The sequence below is a fragment of the Octodon degus genome, unplaced genomic scaffold, assembly GCF_000260255.1.
Source record: "Octodon degus isolate 3935 unplaced genomic scaffold, OctDeg1.0 scaffold00004, whole genome shotgun sequence".
In the NCBI taxonomy this organism is placed as follows: Eukaryota; Metazoa; Chordata; class Mammalia; order Rodentia; family Octodontidae; genus Octodon; species Octodon degus.
Window position 1 is genome coordinate 23928708 of NW_004524580.1, and position 16617 is coordinate 23945324.

At 44.4% G+C, this 16617-nt stretch overlaps 1 protein-coding gene across 1 annotated transcript in view; it reads left to right on the plus strand.

Moving 5' to 3' along the window:
* Positions 1 to 16403, plus strand: part of Metap2 (methionyl aminopeptidase 2) — a 52325-nt gene extending 35922 nt beyond the window's left edge. Inside the window, exons 6-12 of the mRNA XM_004623797.2 lie at positions 4634 to 4795; positions 5666 to 5847; positions 6914 to 7008; positions 11912 to 12008; positions 14770 to 14873; positions 15263 to 15378; positions 15717 to 16403. Coding sequence (XP_004623854.1) covers positions 4634 to 4795; positions 5666 to 5847; positions 6914 to 7008; positions 11912 to 12008; positions 14770 to 14873; positions 15263 to 15378; positions 15717 to 15969 — 1009 coding nt within the window. The 3' untranslated portion in view covers positions 15970 to 16403. The remainder of the gene's footprint in view (positions 1 to 4633; positions 4796 to 5665; positions 5848 to 6913; positions 7009 to 11911; positions 12009 to 14769; positions 14874 to 15262; positions 15379 to 15716) is intronic.
* Positions 16404 to 16617: the final 214 nt, after the last annotated feature.

Genomic DNA, 16617 nt, shown 5'->3' on the forward strand with positions numbered 1-16617 from the left:
AAAGCACAGGGACCATGGTTCAATCCCCCAGCACCACATGCCAGCCAGCCCCGCCCCCTGGTGGGCTGAGCTGCCCCACCACATAAATAAAATTAAAAAAAAAAAAGAATGTATCAATACTTTACAGTTCTTAAAACAACAGATGATTTTGAGCATGTTATGTTTGTTGGCTTGTTTTATGTTCTATTATGTCTTTAGGGGGTTATGATCTGGAGATTTTTGTAGGAGGATAGCGTGTGTGCTGTTCCTTAAATAATTCATCCTACTGAGTTTAATGGCTTCCTTTATTCTATACTGTACACTTACATACCATGAAATTAATTTCAGGATTATTCTTGTTTGGTAATCTGTTTACCTGGTTTTCTTTTGGTACTGGGAATCAAACTCAAGACCTCACACTTGCCAGGCAGGCTCTGTGCCACTGAGCTATATCCCCGTCCCATTTGTCCTTTTTTTTTTCGTATTTGGTAATGGGTCTCACTATAACAGCTTGAACTTGTAGGGATCCTCCTGTCTCAGCCTCAACAGAGCTGAGATTACAGGTGCGTGCCACCACACCCAGACTCAGTGGCTGGCTCAGTGTGCCCAGGGGTGGGGCTGGCGCGGCATGTAGTGCAGGGATCTGACTCTGGTTCCTGTGCTTGCCTAACTAAGCCTAAGTAGGCACTTAGTCCTCTGTGCTGTCTTGCCAGCCCTGTTTGTCTATTTGTATGCTGATATTTTAGTTTTATATCAGAAACTTCATTAAGATAAGTTTGATAGACAAGTTCTATTTGTCACACAGAGAATGCCCTTATGAGAATTCTGATCTGCATCGCATTATATTTATGTAATTGTGAAAATTATTAGTTTGTCACCATCTTTTGCAGTGTCATACTGTAATTTTTATTTATTTTTCACTTACCTAGTTTTTAGGGTCCCCCCCCCCCCCGGAACTGGGGATTGAACTCAGGCCCTTGCGTTTGCCAGGGAAGCTGCTTATTGAGCCATCTGCCCGGCCCCATAAGGTTATTATTATTATTATTTTTTTTTTTCCTCCGAATGCCTTCAGGGCAGGTTTGGCTGGCTGGAGTGTTGTGGGGATCGAACTACAGCAACCTGAGGCTGACAGCTTTGTGGAAGCAGCCACTTAAAGAACTGAGCTAGGGCCGGGCCCTCTTTAGGGGTTTTTTGAGACAGATTTTGCTATGTAGTCCAGGCTGGCTTCAAATTCCCAGTCTTGCCTCAGTCTCCCAAGTACAGCTGGGATTATAGGCTTGTGTCACCATGCTTAGGTCTGAAACTTTATCTAGGATAATTATCTTAGCTAGTTTTCAAGATAATGTAGTTTATAGTTTTTTACCATTATATGAAACCCTGCAGTGACCACCATAGTCTTAAAAATCTATAGGACCCCCACACTCATACTGAAGATTGAAGCCAAGGTCATTTGTATTTAGGACAGTGTCTACAGGGTCTCAGTGTGGAGATCGGACTCAGTGATCCACCTGTTTACAGCCTCCCAAGTGCTTGGATTACAGATGTGCGCCACCACACCCAGTCTCAGTCACCCTCTCAGGGTGCCCCGGGGGCGGGGCTGGTACGGCAGCCCCCCGGGATCAAACTCCTGGCCCCTGCATCTGCCTAAGCAGGCATTTTGTTCCACTGAGTTACATCCTCAGCCCTGTGATGTTCTCATTCTGATGTCTTAAAAGCAGAATGAAGAGTCATTTTGAAATTGTTTATTTGCTTTTTTTTTTTTTTTTTGTTAAGACAAGGTTTCAATATAGTTCAGGCTGGTGCTGAACTGTCGGCAATCCTGCTCAGCTTCCAAGTGCTGGGATCACAGGTGTGTGCCTGATAGTTTCCTAAATGAAGGGCTTCCTCTTAGCAACTGGGAATTAACTATAGTGGGTTTTTGCTTTTTTTTTTTTCCCCCCCAGAACTGGGGATTAAATATAGTGGCTTCTTTGAGCCAGATATAATTATGTTTTATTTCTGCCCATTATCAGTTTTGTGAGAAAAGAATTTATATTATGGTTGTGTATGTTTTATTTTGGGTTAAAGGGATACATTTTTAAATTGGTTTTATAAATACACAGGTAATGCTTTAAAATACACATACACTTAGCTTTTAAGTTATCGGTGCAGTGGAGTGTCATTAATATTGCGGCTGTTTAAAATTAGTTATTATTTAGATACCTTTGTATCTTTTACCATATTTCACTGCCCTGTACAGCCACTGATAAAAATGATGCAACAGCTGGGCATGGTGGTACATGCCTATAATCCTAGCAGTCTGGGAGCCTGAGGCAGGAGGACCACAGGTATAATCCCAGCCTGGGCAAGTCAGTAATTTAGCAAAACCCTGTTGCAAAATTTAAAAAGAATAAAATTGTGTAGGGATGTAGCTCAGATAGAAAGTGCTGATTTTAATCCCCAAGACCCCTCTGCCCCCCGCCCCCCATCAAAGAGGTAGGATGTATTTGCATGTTCTGTAAATACCCCCTATAAAGGTCAGATTTTAAGCAGGTAGGGGAATTAAGCTGACTGCACTTGGTGGCACAAGACTATTAGGTTATCTGAAAGTGTCAGCAGATCAAAAATCCAGGGGCCGGGGAGATGGCTCGGTAGAATAAGTGCTTCCCTGGCAAGCGCAAGGGCCTGAGTTCAATTCCCGGTTCCACCAAAAAAAAAAAAAAAATCCATTTCCACTGGAAGAGCTAAAGAAGCCCCTACAGTGCTGCACTGGGGTGTCTTGTGTGGGCGGAGGCCTCCCTGGCCTGTGCAGGAGTCAAATGGGCTGGCAGTGGGCTCATGAATATGAGCGCAGTGTGAGCACTCAGACCTTATCTCCACTTGAAGGAACAAACAGTAAAAGTTAGGCCTAAGCATTACCTCTGCTTTTGTAGCAGCGGAGGCTGTCTGTGAATGAGCACAACTGTGCTACAGTAAAATGTCACACAACAAGCCTCTGCAGGCAGTGCTCTGCTGAGCTGCTGGCCTGGGGACAAGGATACGTATTTATTTTTGGTGCTGGGGACCGACCCCGGGGCTTCCAGCTCGCTAGGCAAGTGTTCGGCTGCTGACCAAATACCCAGGCCAACAAGGACATTTAAGGCATTACTTTTTGCACTAGTGATCCCTGAGTTATGAACTGTATATTCAGCAATACCTCAAAAAAAAAAAAAAAAAAAAAAAAAAATGTGTGAGGCGCCGGAGAGATGGCTCAGTAGAATAAGTGCTTGCCTGGCAAGCACAAGGGTCTGAGTTCAATCCCCGGTTCTGAAAAAAAAAGTGTGAAAGTAGCACTGTATTTTAAGTTTTTCATTCTTTAACAGTTACTCTTTTGAAAATAGCTGTTTGAAGGGAGTCTGTATCTTTTGTTTTATTTATTTTTTATTTTTGTGGCCTGCTCAGCCCACCCTAGCGGTGGGGCTGGCATGGCATGTGGTGCCGGGGAATCAAACCGAGGTCCTTGTGCTCTCGCTTAAGCTTGTCTAGGTAGATTCTTTAGACTGCTGAGCTATCTCGCTGGCCCTGTATCTTTTGTTTTAGATCATAAACAAAAAGATCTGGTAAACCTGCAGTTATAAAATATGCATGCCATGTCTTTAAGTAGAGGATGACTTCTAGTACATATGCGAGTGAGAAAATCCTGCACCTACCTGCACGTTAATAGTCCGTGTTTTCTAGGTTGGGGGGTGGGTAAAAAAATTTTTTTAGTCATTTTATTTGTTTATTTGGTACAGGGTCTTATTGTGTAGCTTTCGTGTTGATCCTCCTGTCTCAGCCTCCCTAGCACTGGGATTATAGGAGTGTATCACCACACCTGGTTTCACTGGCTGGCACGGCACACCCAAGAGTTCTGGGGTTCCAGGACCAGCACAGCAGGCGATTAGACCACTGAGCTCTCTATGGCCCTAGGTCAGGGTTTTGGGTTGATATTTCCAGCCCTTGGTATAACTGGGCTCTGTATCTGGGGATCCAAGCAAATGTGTGCTTTTTAAAAAAATTATATCTGTATTGAACATACTCACTTTTTCTTGTTATTCTCTAAATAATGGTATATCAGCTATTTGCACAGCATGCATTTTAAGTAACCTGACAATGATACAGAATGCTGTGCTTAGATCATACCCAAATGCCACACTGTTTTGTGTAAAAGGTTTAAGGGCCATGGACCTTGGCGTGTGGGACCTTCGCATGTGTGGGGCCATGTAGTTCTGTGAGAACCTGCCTCCTCACCTTGGTGTCTCATTGTGGTGGCGCTTCTTTGCAGTCTCATAGAAGTGTCTGTTAGCTCAAAGATGACTATTTTTTCCCCTATGCTTGGTTCTGGGATTTTTCTCTGGCTTTTCTGTTTCTTCCTATTTTGTCATTTTGTGTTGGCAGGGTTTTAGTCTTTCTGCTGTGAATGAAATCTTACTTGAGATGTTTTTTTCCCCCAAGAGTCTTAAAATGAGATTTAACTTGGTTTGGGTTGATTGCAAGAATGTGGCTTTTGATATTTCAGAAACTTTGTTGACATGCGAAAACTGAAAATATACTTTTACCTAAAATATCTTGCTTGGTATATTTTTATCCCCATCAGCTTTTGTGCTTGTTCTGCTGTTTTGCAAATGATTCATACTCTGCTTTGCCTGTTCTAAAGGCGAACAGCTGCTTGGAGAACTACAAGTGAAGAAAAGAAAGCATTAGATCAGGCTAGCGAAGAGATCTGGAATGATTTTCGAGAAGCTGCGGAAGCACATCGACAAGTTAGAAAATACGTTATGAGCTGGATCAAGCCTGGGATGACAATGATAGAAATCTGGTAAAAGGAATACATTTTCATAAAGACATGAAACAATTAGTATTAATTTTCCGATTGTTTTTGGCTTTCCACTAATTTTCCAATTATAGTATTTGGCTTTCTACTACTACTTTGTTAATAAAAGTTGAAAACTTGTGACCTATCTTGCAGGCTTTTGCAGTCTCCTCAGATGAAGAAACCCTCCAAGGCACACAGTTTGCATATTGCCCCCCCCCTTTGTGTGCACGCACATATGCACGCACACACATGCACACTCAGTTGCGTGTATGCACGCAGGCACATGTGCACAGCGAACTGTGCTGACTCTATCTGGACTCTTGTTTTGCTCTGGACAGCTCCTATTAGTAGAGTGAAAAGTTGATAGAGGAGGGCCTAGACTGGACACACAACGGGATTATGATGTAGTCAAAAGAGACAGTAAAATTACTTCCCTATTTTCCCCCTGGAGAAAGTCCTATAAAACATAACTTGTTAGATTGAGTCAATATTTAAAATATTCATCACAAATAAAATCAATGCTTAAATTTGTTAAAGGTTTTTTTTTTTTTTGTGGAACCGGGGATTAAACTTAGGCCCTTGTGCTTGCCAGGGAAGCACATATTCCCCTGAGCCATCTCCCCAGCCCCTAAATTTGTTCAAGTTGAAACTTAACTTCCTGGCCAACTTAGTTCAAGGTATATACTTTTTTAGAGGTTTGTAATAGAGTTTATTTCCTTATCTTTTATAGATGGGGTATTTTTAGAGCATTGTGAAGTGGTTATGTTCAGAAAGTGCTCTTGTCACTTAGGATTTTAATAAACTTTGTAGACTTGAGCTACGTGGTATATAAAGGTAAGTATGCAGAAGTGAAAACTATTCCTTTTGTTTCAGTGAGAAGTTGGAAGACTGTTCTCGCAAGCTCATAAAAGAGAACGGCTTAAACGCAGGCCTGGCCTTTCCGACTGGGTGTTCTCTCAATAACTGTGCCGCTCACTACACACCCAATGCAGGTGACACCACAGTGTTGCAGTACGATGACATCTGTAAGATTGACTTTGGAACACATATAAGTGGTGAGTTTGTGGAAATGATCCCTACCTTCTACTCCCACCCAGAAAAGTAAAAATCTTGAATTTTGTATGTATTGGGTGGAGCTATACCTACTGAACTTGGAAGTTTTGTTCTTACCTTCATACTTTTCAGTAGAGCTATGTTGAGGGAGACTCAGATTTACTTTACAGCATCCTACTAAAAGTGAAGACTGTTGGGAAATTGAGGTTTATTTTTTTGTATCGAGGTACAGAATTATCCCACATTTCTTTATTCAGGTCATTGTATAGGTTTATATCCTGTATATTTAAAAAAAACATTAATCTCTAGACCCTTACAGTTTTTCACGTGTGCTTTTCTAAATTTCCCTTAAAATTGTGTCCCCAAGTACTGTCACCTCACTTCTAGGCAAGAATGCAAGCTGAGGTTGAGCCCTGACCTGTGGCCTCCTAAATTTGACATGCAGCTTCCTGTTCTGCACTCTGTGGTCCAGTATATTTCCCCTGCCCTGTATCTGGCTCATCTGCATTTCCTGTCTTGCTTTTGTCTTGTTTCTGTTTATCTGTGTGCATCACAGTACGGGAGGGAGAGTGTGGAATGGAGTAATGTTTACTAGCCTTGTCACTCACCAGCTTTACTCTGAAATCTGTACTCTCTACTCTGCTAATACATGATCTCTGGGGACTTGGACTTGGAAGGCTGCGTTCCTTTTAGGACCGTCATCTTGGGGCTGGGGAGATGGCTCAGTGGAATAAGTGCTTCCCTGGCAAGCGCAAGGGCCTGAGTTCAATCCCTGGTTCCACCAAAAAACAACAACAACAACAACAACAACAAAAAGACAGTCATCTTTCAGTGTTTTGAGACAGGATCTCACTATGTGGTTGAAGCTGGCCTCAAATTGAAGACACTCCTGCCTCATCCTCCCAATTACTAGGGTTACAGGAGTATGCCACTACTCCTGGCTTTCCATTTTCTTTTTAACTATGTTTTACTTCTATAGGTTAATAAATGCTATAAAGAAAAAAAAAACACTATGAAGTAAGTACATTGACTGATAAGTAAACTCATTGATGAATTTTTTTCTTTCAGGTAGGATAATTGACTGTGCTTTTACTGTCACTTTTAATCCCAAATATGATATATTATTAAAAGCTGTAAAAGATGCCACTAATACTGGAATAAAGGTAGGTGAGCTGTAAGCACTTTCTGTGAATTTTTATTTTTTACCTTTTTTTGGGGGGGGGGGTTGAGACAGGAACCTTGCTGTGCAGTTCAGGCTGGCCTTGAACTCACTATGTAGCTGGTGCTGGCCTTCCCAAGTGCTGGTGCTGGGATTTCGGGTGTGTGCCACCACGCCCAGTTCTGTGAATGTCTTCTTTTTTATTTATTTATTTATTTATGTGTGTGTGTGTGTGTGTGTGTGTGTGTGTGTGTGTGTGTGTGTGTGTGTGTGTGGCCAGCTCAGCCCACCAGGGGGCGGGGCTGGCCTTCATGTGGTGCTGGGGGATTGAACCGCGGTCCCTGTGCTTTACTAAGCTTGTTCCAAGTAGGTGCTTTAGACCACTGAGCCATCTCACCAGCCCTCCTAAAATTATTAAAACTAAGTTTGGATATGTTTTTGCCTCTAAAGTTGTGTGGGCTTTTTTCTTTATTTTTTAGTTAAGAAATATAGGGGTTTTTGTTTTGTTTTGTTTTTAATTTTGGCCAAACCGGGGATTGAACTCAGGCCCGTATGCTTGCCAGGCAAGCGCTTACTGTCCTGAGCTATCACCCCGGCCCCAAGAAACTTAGTTTTAGTTTGATATCAGAACTGAGCATCAGGTCTGAATCTTTCCCCTGTCAGCAGTCCCCATCAGGAGGTGCAGCTGTGATACCCTTAGGTCAGTGTGACACCATGGGAGCAGTCCAAAGCCCTTGTTGGCAGTGGGCAGCCCTGACTACTGGACAGGTGCATAGTGACGTGTCCAGTGTCCTTCAGTGCCCCCAAATGCTCCCTGCTGAGCCCTGCTACAGTGCAATGTCCCAAGCCCCCCACCCCCCTCCTGTGCACATCTCTCTCCCACCTTCACCACTTGTGAATGTGCAATCCCTTCAGTGCGTTTGTGACTTGGGCGCCATCAGCTTTCACCTCCATTGTCAGACGTGGGACTCCAGTAACCTGCCTTACCCTGCTCCCAGCCCGTTGTAACCGCAGTGCTGCCTGTGATTCTGATGACTGGAAAGAGTCACGGACGGCTTGTGCTGTGGTGGCTGACCGCACGTGGCATAGTGTCTTCAGGTGTGCCAGGACTTTCTCCCTGCGAAGGAGCCATCACGTGTGTGTGCTCCTTTGGGCTGTCCCGTCAGCTGCCAGCGGACACTCGTGCTGCTACTGCTGCTGCAGCTTCCGAAACAGCTGGTGTGAATGAGTGCACGCCTCTTGAGATGCTCCGTTTGGGGTTCTGTGGGTTATATGCTGAGAAGTGGAATGACTGGATCAGGTGTTGTTTTTCACTTGCAGCAGCTGCCATGCCATTTCCCATAGTGGCTGCAGCCGTTTCTGTTCCCACTCCTCCTGCATGGGGAAGGGTCCCTGTCTCTAGGACTTGTGGCTTGGCTTGTCATCCCAGGATGTTTTTATCAGGAGCCACCCTAGGGGTATGCACAGGTGTCTTGTCACTGAGCTTTAATGTGGTGATCAGTGCAGGAGCAGTGCTTATTGGCCATTTGTGTCATTTCGGAGAAGTGTCTGCCCACTCCTTTGTCTGTCTTTGGATTGGGTTGTGTTGTTGAGGGAGTTTTTTCTCTATATTCTGGAATAAGGATTTTTTTTTTTTTGTTTGTTTTTTTGTTTTTTTGTTCCTCACATGCCTTCAGGGCACGTTTGGCCAGCGGGAGAGTTGTGAGGTTCGAACTCCAGCCACCTGAGGCTGACAGCTTTGTGGAAGCAGCCACTTAAAGGACTGAGCTGGGCCCAGGCCCCCTTTCTCTATATTCTGAAAACCAGTCCTTGCTTTCTTCCACTGAGTTGCCTTTATATTGTACTAATATTGTGCTTGATATGTAAATATTTTAATTTTCATCAAATCTACTTTTAGCCCCAGATTGCCTATGCCTTTGGTGTCATACCCAAGAAATCATGGCTGAATGAAGCTATAGACCTGTGCCCTATGTATGCTTTTTTTTTAAAGAAATTTCTTTCTTTCTTTTTTTTTTTTTTTAATGTTTCCTTTGGGCTGGGGAGATGGCTTAGTGAAATAAGTGTTTCCCTGGCAAGTGCAAGGGCCTGAGTTCAATCCCCGGTTCTGCCAAAAAACAAAAAAGTTTTCGGGGAGATGGCTCAGTGGAGTAAGCGCTTCCCTGGCAAGAGCAAGGACCTGAGTTCAATCCCCGGTTCTGCAAAAATAGATAAATAAATAAATGTTTCCTTTCTTTCCTTTTTTTTTTTTTTATTATGGTCAGCTCAGCCCATCCTGGGGGCGGGGGCTGGCATGGCATGTGGGCATGTGGTGCTGGGGATCGAACTGAGGTCCCTGCATGCTTCTCTAAGCTTGCCTAAGCAGACACTTTAGACCACTGAGCTATCTCGCCAGCCCTGTATGCTTTTTTTCGAAACAAGGTCTTACTAAGTCTAGGCTGGCCTCGAACTCGGAGTAATTCTCCTGTCTCAGCCCTTGAAGTGGTGGGATTGTAGGGATGCACCATGCCCGGCTCTCTAATGCATTTTTGAGTTGAGTTTTAGATGTTACTGGGACAGGGGAGTCTTCTTTTATTTTTATTTTTTTCCTGTTCTATAGGGATTGAACCCTTGCAACCAGGATACCTCCTCTCCCCCTTGTGGCAAGGCCTCACTGAATTGCCCCGGCTGGGCTCATATATATTTGAAGTCCTCCAACCTTGGCACCCTGGCTTCATTCCAGCTAGTGTGGTTATTCAGCATTCCAGAATCGTTTGTTGAAGACTTTTCCTGTGGGATGGTCTTGGTGCCTTTGTCACAGTCACTTGGCCATCTGTATGGGAGTACGTTTCTGGGCAGTGTGTCTGTGGCTCTATGTGTCTTTTTTTATGCAAGCACTACACTGTTTTGAGTGCTATAGCTGTAGAGTCTTGAGCCTGTGATCCCGGCTACCTCAAAGGCTGAGGCAGGAGATTCTAAATTCAAGCTAAGACCTTTTCTTGGAACTTTTTTTTAGGGCTGGGAGGTAGCTCAGTTAGAGTGCTTGCCTAGCACGTGTGACTGTGTTCTAGTTCTGTGAAGGACTCCGCCAGAGTCTGCTTGCCAGATTGCGCTGCTGGGCCTCAGTCCAGGACTCCTCTGCATATACTCTTGAGGGCCTGCCTGCTGATCCCCACCACCAGCGCTGACACGGGGACTTTAGAAAGGTTTTTGTTTTGTGTGTCTGTGTGTTACTCAGAATTGACCCTAAGGGCATTCTACCACCAAGCTATGTAGTCTTCTTTTTATTTTTTATTTGAGTCAGGATGTGGCTAAGTTGCCCAGGCTGGCCTTTACTTTGTGTTCCTTTGATAGGTTCTGGCCCATATAGAAGCTAGTGCCAAGTGTTTAAGCCAGGACAAGAAGTTCCTTATTAGTGAAGGCTCACAAAACCTAACACCTCCTGCTTCAGCCTTCCAAATAACGGGAAGCATTTTCCCAAGTTATGTAGGAAAAATCGCAATCCAAAATGTATTTCCAGTGTTTGAAGCCAGTTATTTTATGTCCCATTGTGTGTCCTGGTGCTTGTGTAACATGGTGTTCATCGAGCTTCTCGGATACTTGTTCTTCGCCTGTTCTGCTCTTTTTTTTCCTACTTCTGAGTCACTCATGATGCATGGTGCACAGCTTGGTGCTTGTGATGATTTGCTGCCGGCCCCTGTGGGCACTCTCCTCCCTGTGGCTCAGGCCTGGTGACTGCGCTTGTCCTGTTTTCAGCTGGTTGGTTCTCCACCCTGCCCATTTGTTTGTTTCTCGATGACAGGGACTGAATTCAAGATCTTGTGTTTACCAGGCAGGTGCCTAAGCCGCTTGAGCCATCTCCCTGACCCCCATTCTCTGGCTTTGAATATCGTTGGGGAATCTTTCATTTCAGTTATTACATGACTCAACTCCAGGTTTTTTGTTGTCTCTTGACTTTCCTTACTGATATTTCCATTTTTTTCCTGACTTTTCTTCCTAATTTCCTGTACTTCTTTGAGTATCTTTAATAAGAGAGTTGTTTTAAAATTTTTGTCCACTGTTTCAATAACTTGGGTTTAGTAACAGTTCTTTCCTGTTTCTTTGTATGCTTTGTCATTGTTTTGCATACTGCATGTTTAAATCTAATGCAGTAACTCTGGTAATCCAATTCCTTTGGTATTTATTGGTTTAGTGGGTTTTGTTTTTTTTTCTCTGTCAAGAATCTTTCTAAGATGGAGACTTAGTGTCTCCTGAGCTCTTTCTGAGCCTGTACGTCTTCCTGGGCATGTATGTTCCCTTAGTGTTCTCCTTTAGGTCATTTTGAGGGTCTTGTCTTTAATATTTGGCTCCTAAGAGGGGCAAAGACAAAAATGAATGGAGCCAGAGGGGAGAGGGCACTGGCCTTTCCGTTAGACAGCAGTTGCCACCTCCTTCAGGGATGGAGCACAAGTCCCTGGTGTTTTGGGCAGTTTTGCTGTTGTCCCCACGGCTCCTTGGAATGTGTATTCCCAGTGCTGGGCTGGGATAAGGGCAGGGACACTGTCCTGCTGAGGGAAGGTTAAAACTGATGAAAGTGGATGTCGCAGACCCCAGTAAGCCCTGTACTGGAGGTGTAGAGCCATCGGCGGACTCCTGAGTCCCTGTGTGGTTGCTCACAGACTCTAGGTCTCGAGATGGGCTCCAGGATCTAATTCATAGACCTTGCATTTCTCAAAAGCTAACCACCTCATTAACCCTGTTACAGTCAGAGAACTTGGTTTACTTCTTGTGCTTCCAGCTCTGCTCTCTTCAGAATCTGCCCAGAGTCTCTTGTACAGGGATGTACAGTGTAAAAGTGGTTTTTCTTATTGTCCTTTGGTTTTTTTATGTTAGGAAATTAAGTCATTGTAAAATTTTGTACTTCGGTAAACAGAATCTACCTTTCTGTTTAGTGTGCTGGCATTGATGTCCGTCTGTGTGATGTGGGAGAGGCCATCCAGGAGGTAATGGAATCCTATGAAGTGGAAATTGACGGGAAGACATACCAAGGTATGGTACTTAAAGATGCATGCCATTTTGAAATTAATTCTATAAACTGCTATTGTTTGCTTGCTTTTACTTTTCCCTCCTTCCTTCATTTCTCTCTCTTCTGTGGTACTTAGTATTGAACCCAGGGCCCTCATTCTCAGCTACCTCTTAGCTCTTTTATATATTTGAGACACGCCCTATGGGGGTGTCTGGGAGGGTCATCTAGGTCAGCAGCACTGGAACTGGGGTGTCTGGGAGTGACAGACTCGACAGGGAGAAGCCACAGCTTTTTCCACTGGTGATTTTTTAAGCTAGGTTTGTTTTGAGTCACATTCAGAATTTGGAGACCAGTTACTTATCTTTTCCTGTCTCCATTGGTTCTTTGAGAAGTTTTAGGGTTGGCTGCTTCTGTTACCACCTCAGACTTCATTAACGTGAGCTTTCCAGAAGTATATTCTAATTCCGGAGGCAACTAAGAATGAAGAGGTCAAGTGCAGATCTGTTACGGGCTTGTGGAGCTATAGGATGGGCCTTCCTGTTTCCCATTTCATTGCTGTGAAGAGCCCATTCCTCCTAGGCTCGTGGTGCATGTGTGATGTTGGACGCATACCTTCATGCTGGAAAAGTTGCCAAGATCCTTAGAAACTTGCGTAGCGAATATGTCCTAATGCCGTTTGTCCTCACTATCTCCTCATTCTGCGGCATGGTTGGCATGCGGCCTCAGTTTCCAAGTTAGTAGGTGACAGTTCTAGTGTGTGGAGTTGGAGCCCCTAATGTCTGCCTTCTCATCTCTTCCATGAAGCTAGAGTGGCACTTGTGGTTCTTATTGTAGGGACCCTTTTTTGGGTGACCCTGGTCACCGAAAACTCACAAGGAGAAAGCTACAGGGCTGGACAGTCCTCAGTGAGAACGCGTGTAGGTGGAAATGGATGTTCCGGCACAGTTCGTGTGCATAGCTGGTTATGCATTAAGATAGGAATAGGTAGCCAAGCACACTCTCCGGCCTGGGGCTTGAGCGGGGCCTTCACATTGAGCTGTGGTCTCAGTGTTTTTCAGCTTTTATTTCCAGGCAGGATCTTACTGCATCAATGAGTTCTATGGACTGGGTATCCTCCTGCCTCAGCCTTCAAGAATGCTGAGATTATAGGCGTGCACCACAATGCCCATCTCAAGAAATTTTTAGAAGATAAAACTTTTTTTTGAAGCAGGGTTTTGCTGTGTAGTTTAGGCTTGCCTTGAACTCACTGTGCAGCCTCCACTGGCCTCAAAGTCGTGGCAGACCTGCCTCAGCTTCCCAAGTGCAATGATTATAGATATGTACCACCATACCCGGCCTAAAGAAAAATTTTTGCCTACAATTTACCAAGTCTTGAAGTGACACTAGCTAAATTTTAAAATTTAGCTTATTTATGTAAGAAGGATTTTTATTTTCATTTCTTGGGTAGAAGGAGTTGAGATTTTTTTTCATAAAGTTTTTAGGGGCCAGGGAGATAGTTCAGAATAAGTAAGCACTTGCCTCGCAAGCACAAGGGCCTAAGTTTAGTCCCTGGTTCCGCAAATAAATAAATAAAATTAAAAAAAAATCTGCTCCTGCCTATCTCTGTGCTGCTATAAAGGTGGCTTCATACTCTGTTCTAGATTTTACAGAGCTAGATTTTCTAAGGCTTTTTTTGCTAAAAGAAATTACCAAGTGGGGTGGGGGGGGAGAGAAATGACTAAGTATAATTAACAATTGTTCAGTGTGAGTAGCACTGAAAATGTACACAACCTCACAGTCCTGGTGCCCAGAGGTGTGAGCGCGTGCTGGAGCCATGAGGCTGTGTGTGGTGGTGGCTGCTCACCAGTGCCTGCTGTCACAGCATCGCCATGGGTACCTGTCCCATCCGGGTGCATGGCTTCCTTTTATTTTTTGGTCTTTTTTGAGATAGGGTCTCATTATGCAGTTCAGGCTGGTCTTGAACTCGTAACAGTCCTGCCTCAACCTCAGTAGTGTCGGGGTTACAGGCCTCACTGAGCCCTGGCAGGCCATGGCGCCTTTGCACAGCGGGGGAGGGGCCCAGTGAGGCGCCTGCTCTGGCCACAGTAGCCTTGATGCAGTCCGATGGGCCCTCTTGTTGGGCTCTGCCTCTGGAATCTGTTTCCAGCACCTGAGCCGCAGGGACCCCAGCTTGAATCCCAACACTCGCTTTGCTTTGCCTTTCCTCACCACAGTGGCAGCAGGCGCTGCCTGCTGCAGTGCTGCAGGGTTTACGCCTGTGTAAGTAGGCGAAGGAGCGCCTGCCCACGTGACATTGCACAGCTCTGTATAGAGTTGTCTTCTGTCGCTCATTTTATTTATTTTTTGGTGGGACTGGGGATTGAACTCAGGCTCTTGCGCTTGCCAGGCAAGTGCTTATTCCACTGAGCCATCTCCCCGGCCTCCCGTCGCTCATTTTAGCTTCGCATTTATTGACTGCCTCCCTCTCTTTTTATCGTTGATGTTCTGCAGTGTAACTGCCATAATTTGTCTGTTTGGTCACTGATTTCAGGACATTGAAATTGAAGGTTTCTTCAGAAACTCATTTCGACCCAGCAACCTTTCACATTTTTCACACAGATACACTTCTCCTGTCCCTAAGCATTTGCATGTGTAGCATTTTCTCTGTTTCAGTGACTCCCTAGACCATGTTATTCTCTTCCTATCCTGCTTTTCCCTCCCCATAAGCAACAATTTTAGGATGAGGTTGTTCGTTAGAATTATGTCTTGCTTCGAAATAACATGTCTTTCTATCTACTGCGACAGTGAAGCCGATCCGTAATCTGAACGGACACTCAATTGGGCCGTACAGAATACATGCAGGGAAGACTGTGCCCATCGTGAAGGGCGGGGAGGCAACGCGGATGGAGGTAGGTGTCCTGTGTAGCTGGCATGGGGTTTGGAAGGCTCCAGGTGCAATCAGAGCTTGGGGCAGTTCCCATCTGCTGTGCTAGACACTTCTCTCCCTTGCCAGAAGCCGCTTGGTGTAGGGTGTGCCTGCTCAGCCTGTGTTGTGTTGTCCTTATTCAGTGATGACTGCCTATGAAGGAGTGGCTTCTGGGCACAAGGTCTGAGTGACTGGGCCCAGAGAACGCCTGTGTTCCCAAAAGGGCCAGGGATGAGCCAAGGGGGCCAGGCGGGAGACAGAGGAAGGGCCACAGGAGGGTCTTGCTTTGTTCCCAGCAGGTGGGGTCAGGTGGGACTGGTGGTGCTGCATTCTAAACTCAATTTTCTTTCCCTGTCCTTTGTGTTTTTGAAGGAAGGGGAAGTATATGCCATTGAAACCTTTGGTAGTACAGGAAAAGGTGTTGTTCATGACGACATGGAGTGTTCACATTACATGAAAAATTTTGATGTTGGACATGTGCCAATAAGGTAAGAGAGTGTGGCTTTCTGTCTCCCCAGCTAGAGCAAGTGAAAATACACAATGGACATACAGGGTGGCAGACTCCTTAGTGCACAGCACCAGTGCGTGCTTGGGCTGCCCATCACTGCAGGGTAGGCTGCTGCATGGTTTAAAATTAAATTCTGCAAATAGTCCTGCCCTTCTTTTTTTTGTGGAACCGAGGATTAAACTGAGGCCTCAGTAAGGAAAGACGAGGAAAGTGAAAGCTGGAGCAAGCCTGTGGTGAGCCAGGGCTGGGCCACTACACATCATTGCACCTGAAGAAGTGACACAAAGTTTTAAACTTGGAATTTCTTTTTCCCTTTAGGCTTCCAAGAACAAAACACTTGTTAAATGTCATTAATGAAAACTTCGGCACACTTGCATTCTGCCGCCGATGGCTAGATCGCCTAGGAGAAAGTAAATACCTGATGGCACTGAAGAATCTGTGTGACTTGGGCATCGTAGACCCATACCCACCACTATGTGACATTAAAGGGTCATACACAGCGCAGTTTGAACATACCATCCTGCTGCGTCCGACTTGTAAAGAAGTTGTCAGCAGAGGAGAGGACTACTAAACAGTCCAAAGCCACCTCAACATCTTTATTTTCTAAGCTTTGTTGGAAAAATTATACCAGGATTAACTTACAACATGTCTGTTTTAACAGTGGACCTGTGTAATACTTTATCCATGTTTAAAAGAATTTGATTTCGATCAAAGGCAAACAATCCGTCTCATGTAATTAACCAAGGAGAACACTTTCAGAACTCTAAATGTTAACTGTTTCCTCCCTGTCTAGGAAATGCTCAAGTTAGTTAGGAATGACTTAAACGTTTTGTTTGGAACACCCAAGTCATGCTTTTTGGATATTTATATTGCCATATTCTTACTTGAATGCTTTGAATGACTGACCACATCCACTTCTGCACCTGTGTCCTCTGGTATTGCTTTTTAACCTTCCTGGAATTCATTTTCTAAAAAATAAAGACATTTTCAGATCTGAGAGCTACATTTTAATGTCTGTGGTTATAATTGTAAGTAGGAAGTAACTACCCATATAGGCTTTTATCTGGACTATAGATGCCTTATGTGGACACATTCTGACATAGTAGCTGATATAAGATCTTCCTGTGCATGAAATGGATAATCGCCTATTCTTAAATGAATGTAAGAGCTTTAGGAATATTTTGACTTTCTTTATAGAACTTAGTAGTATCTTTTTCAT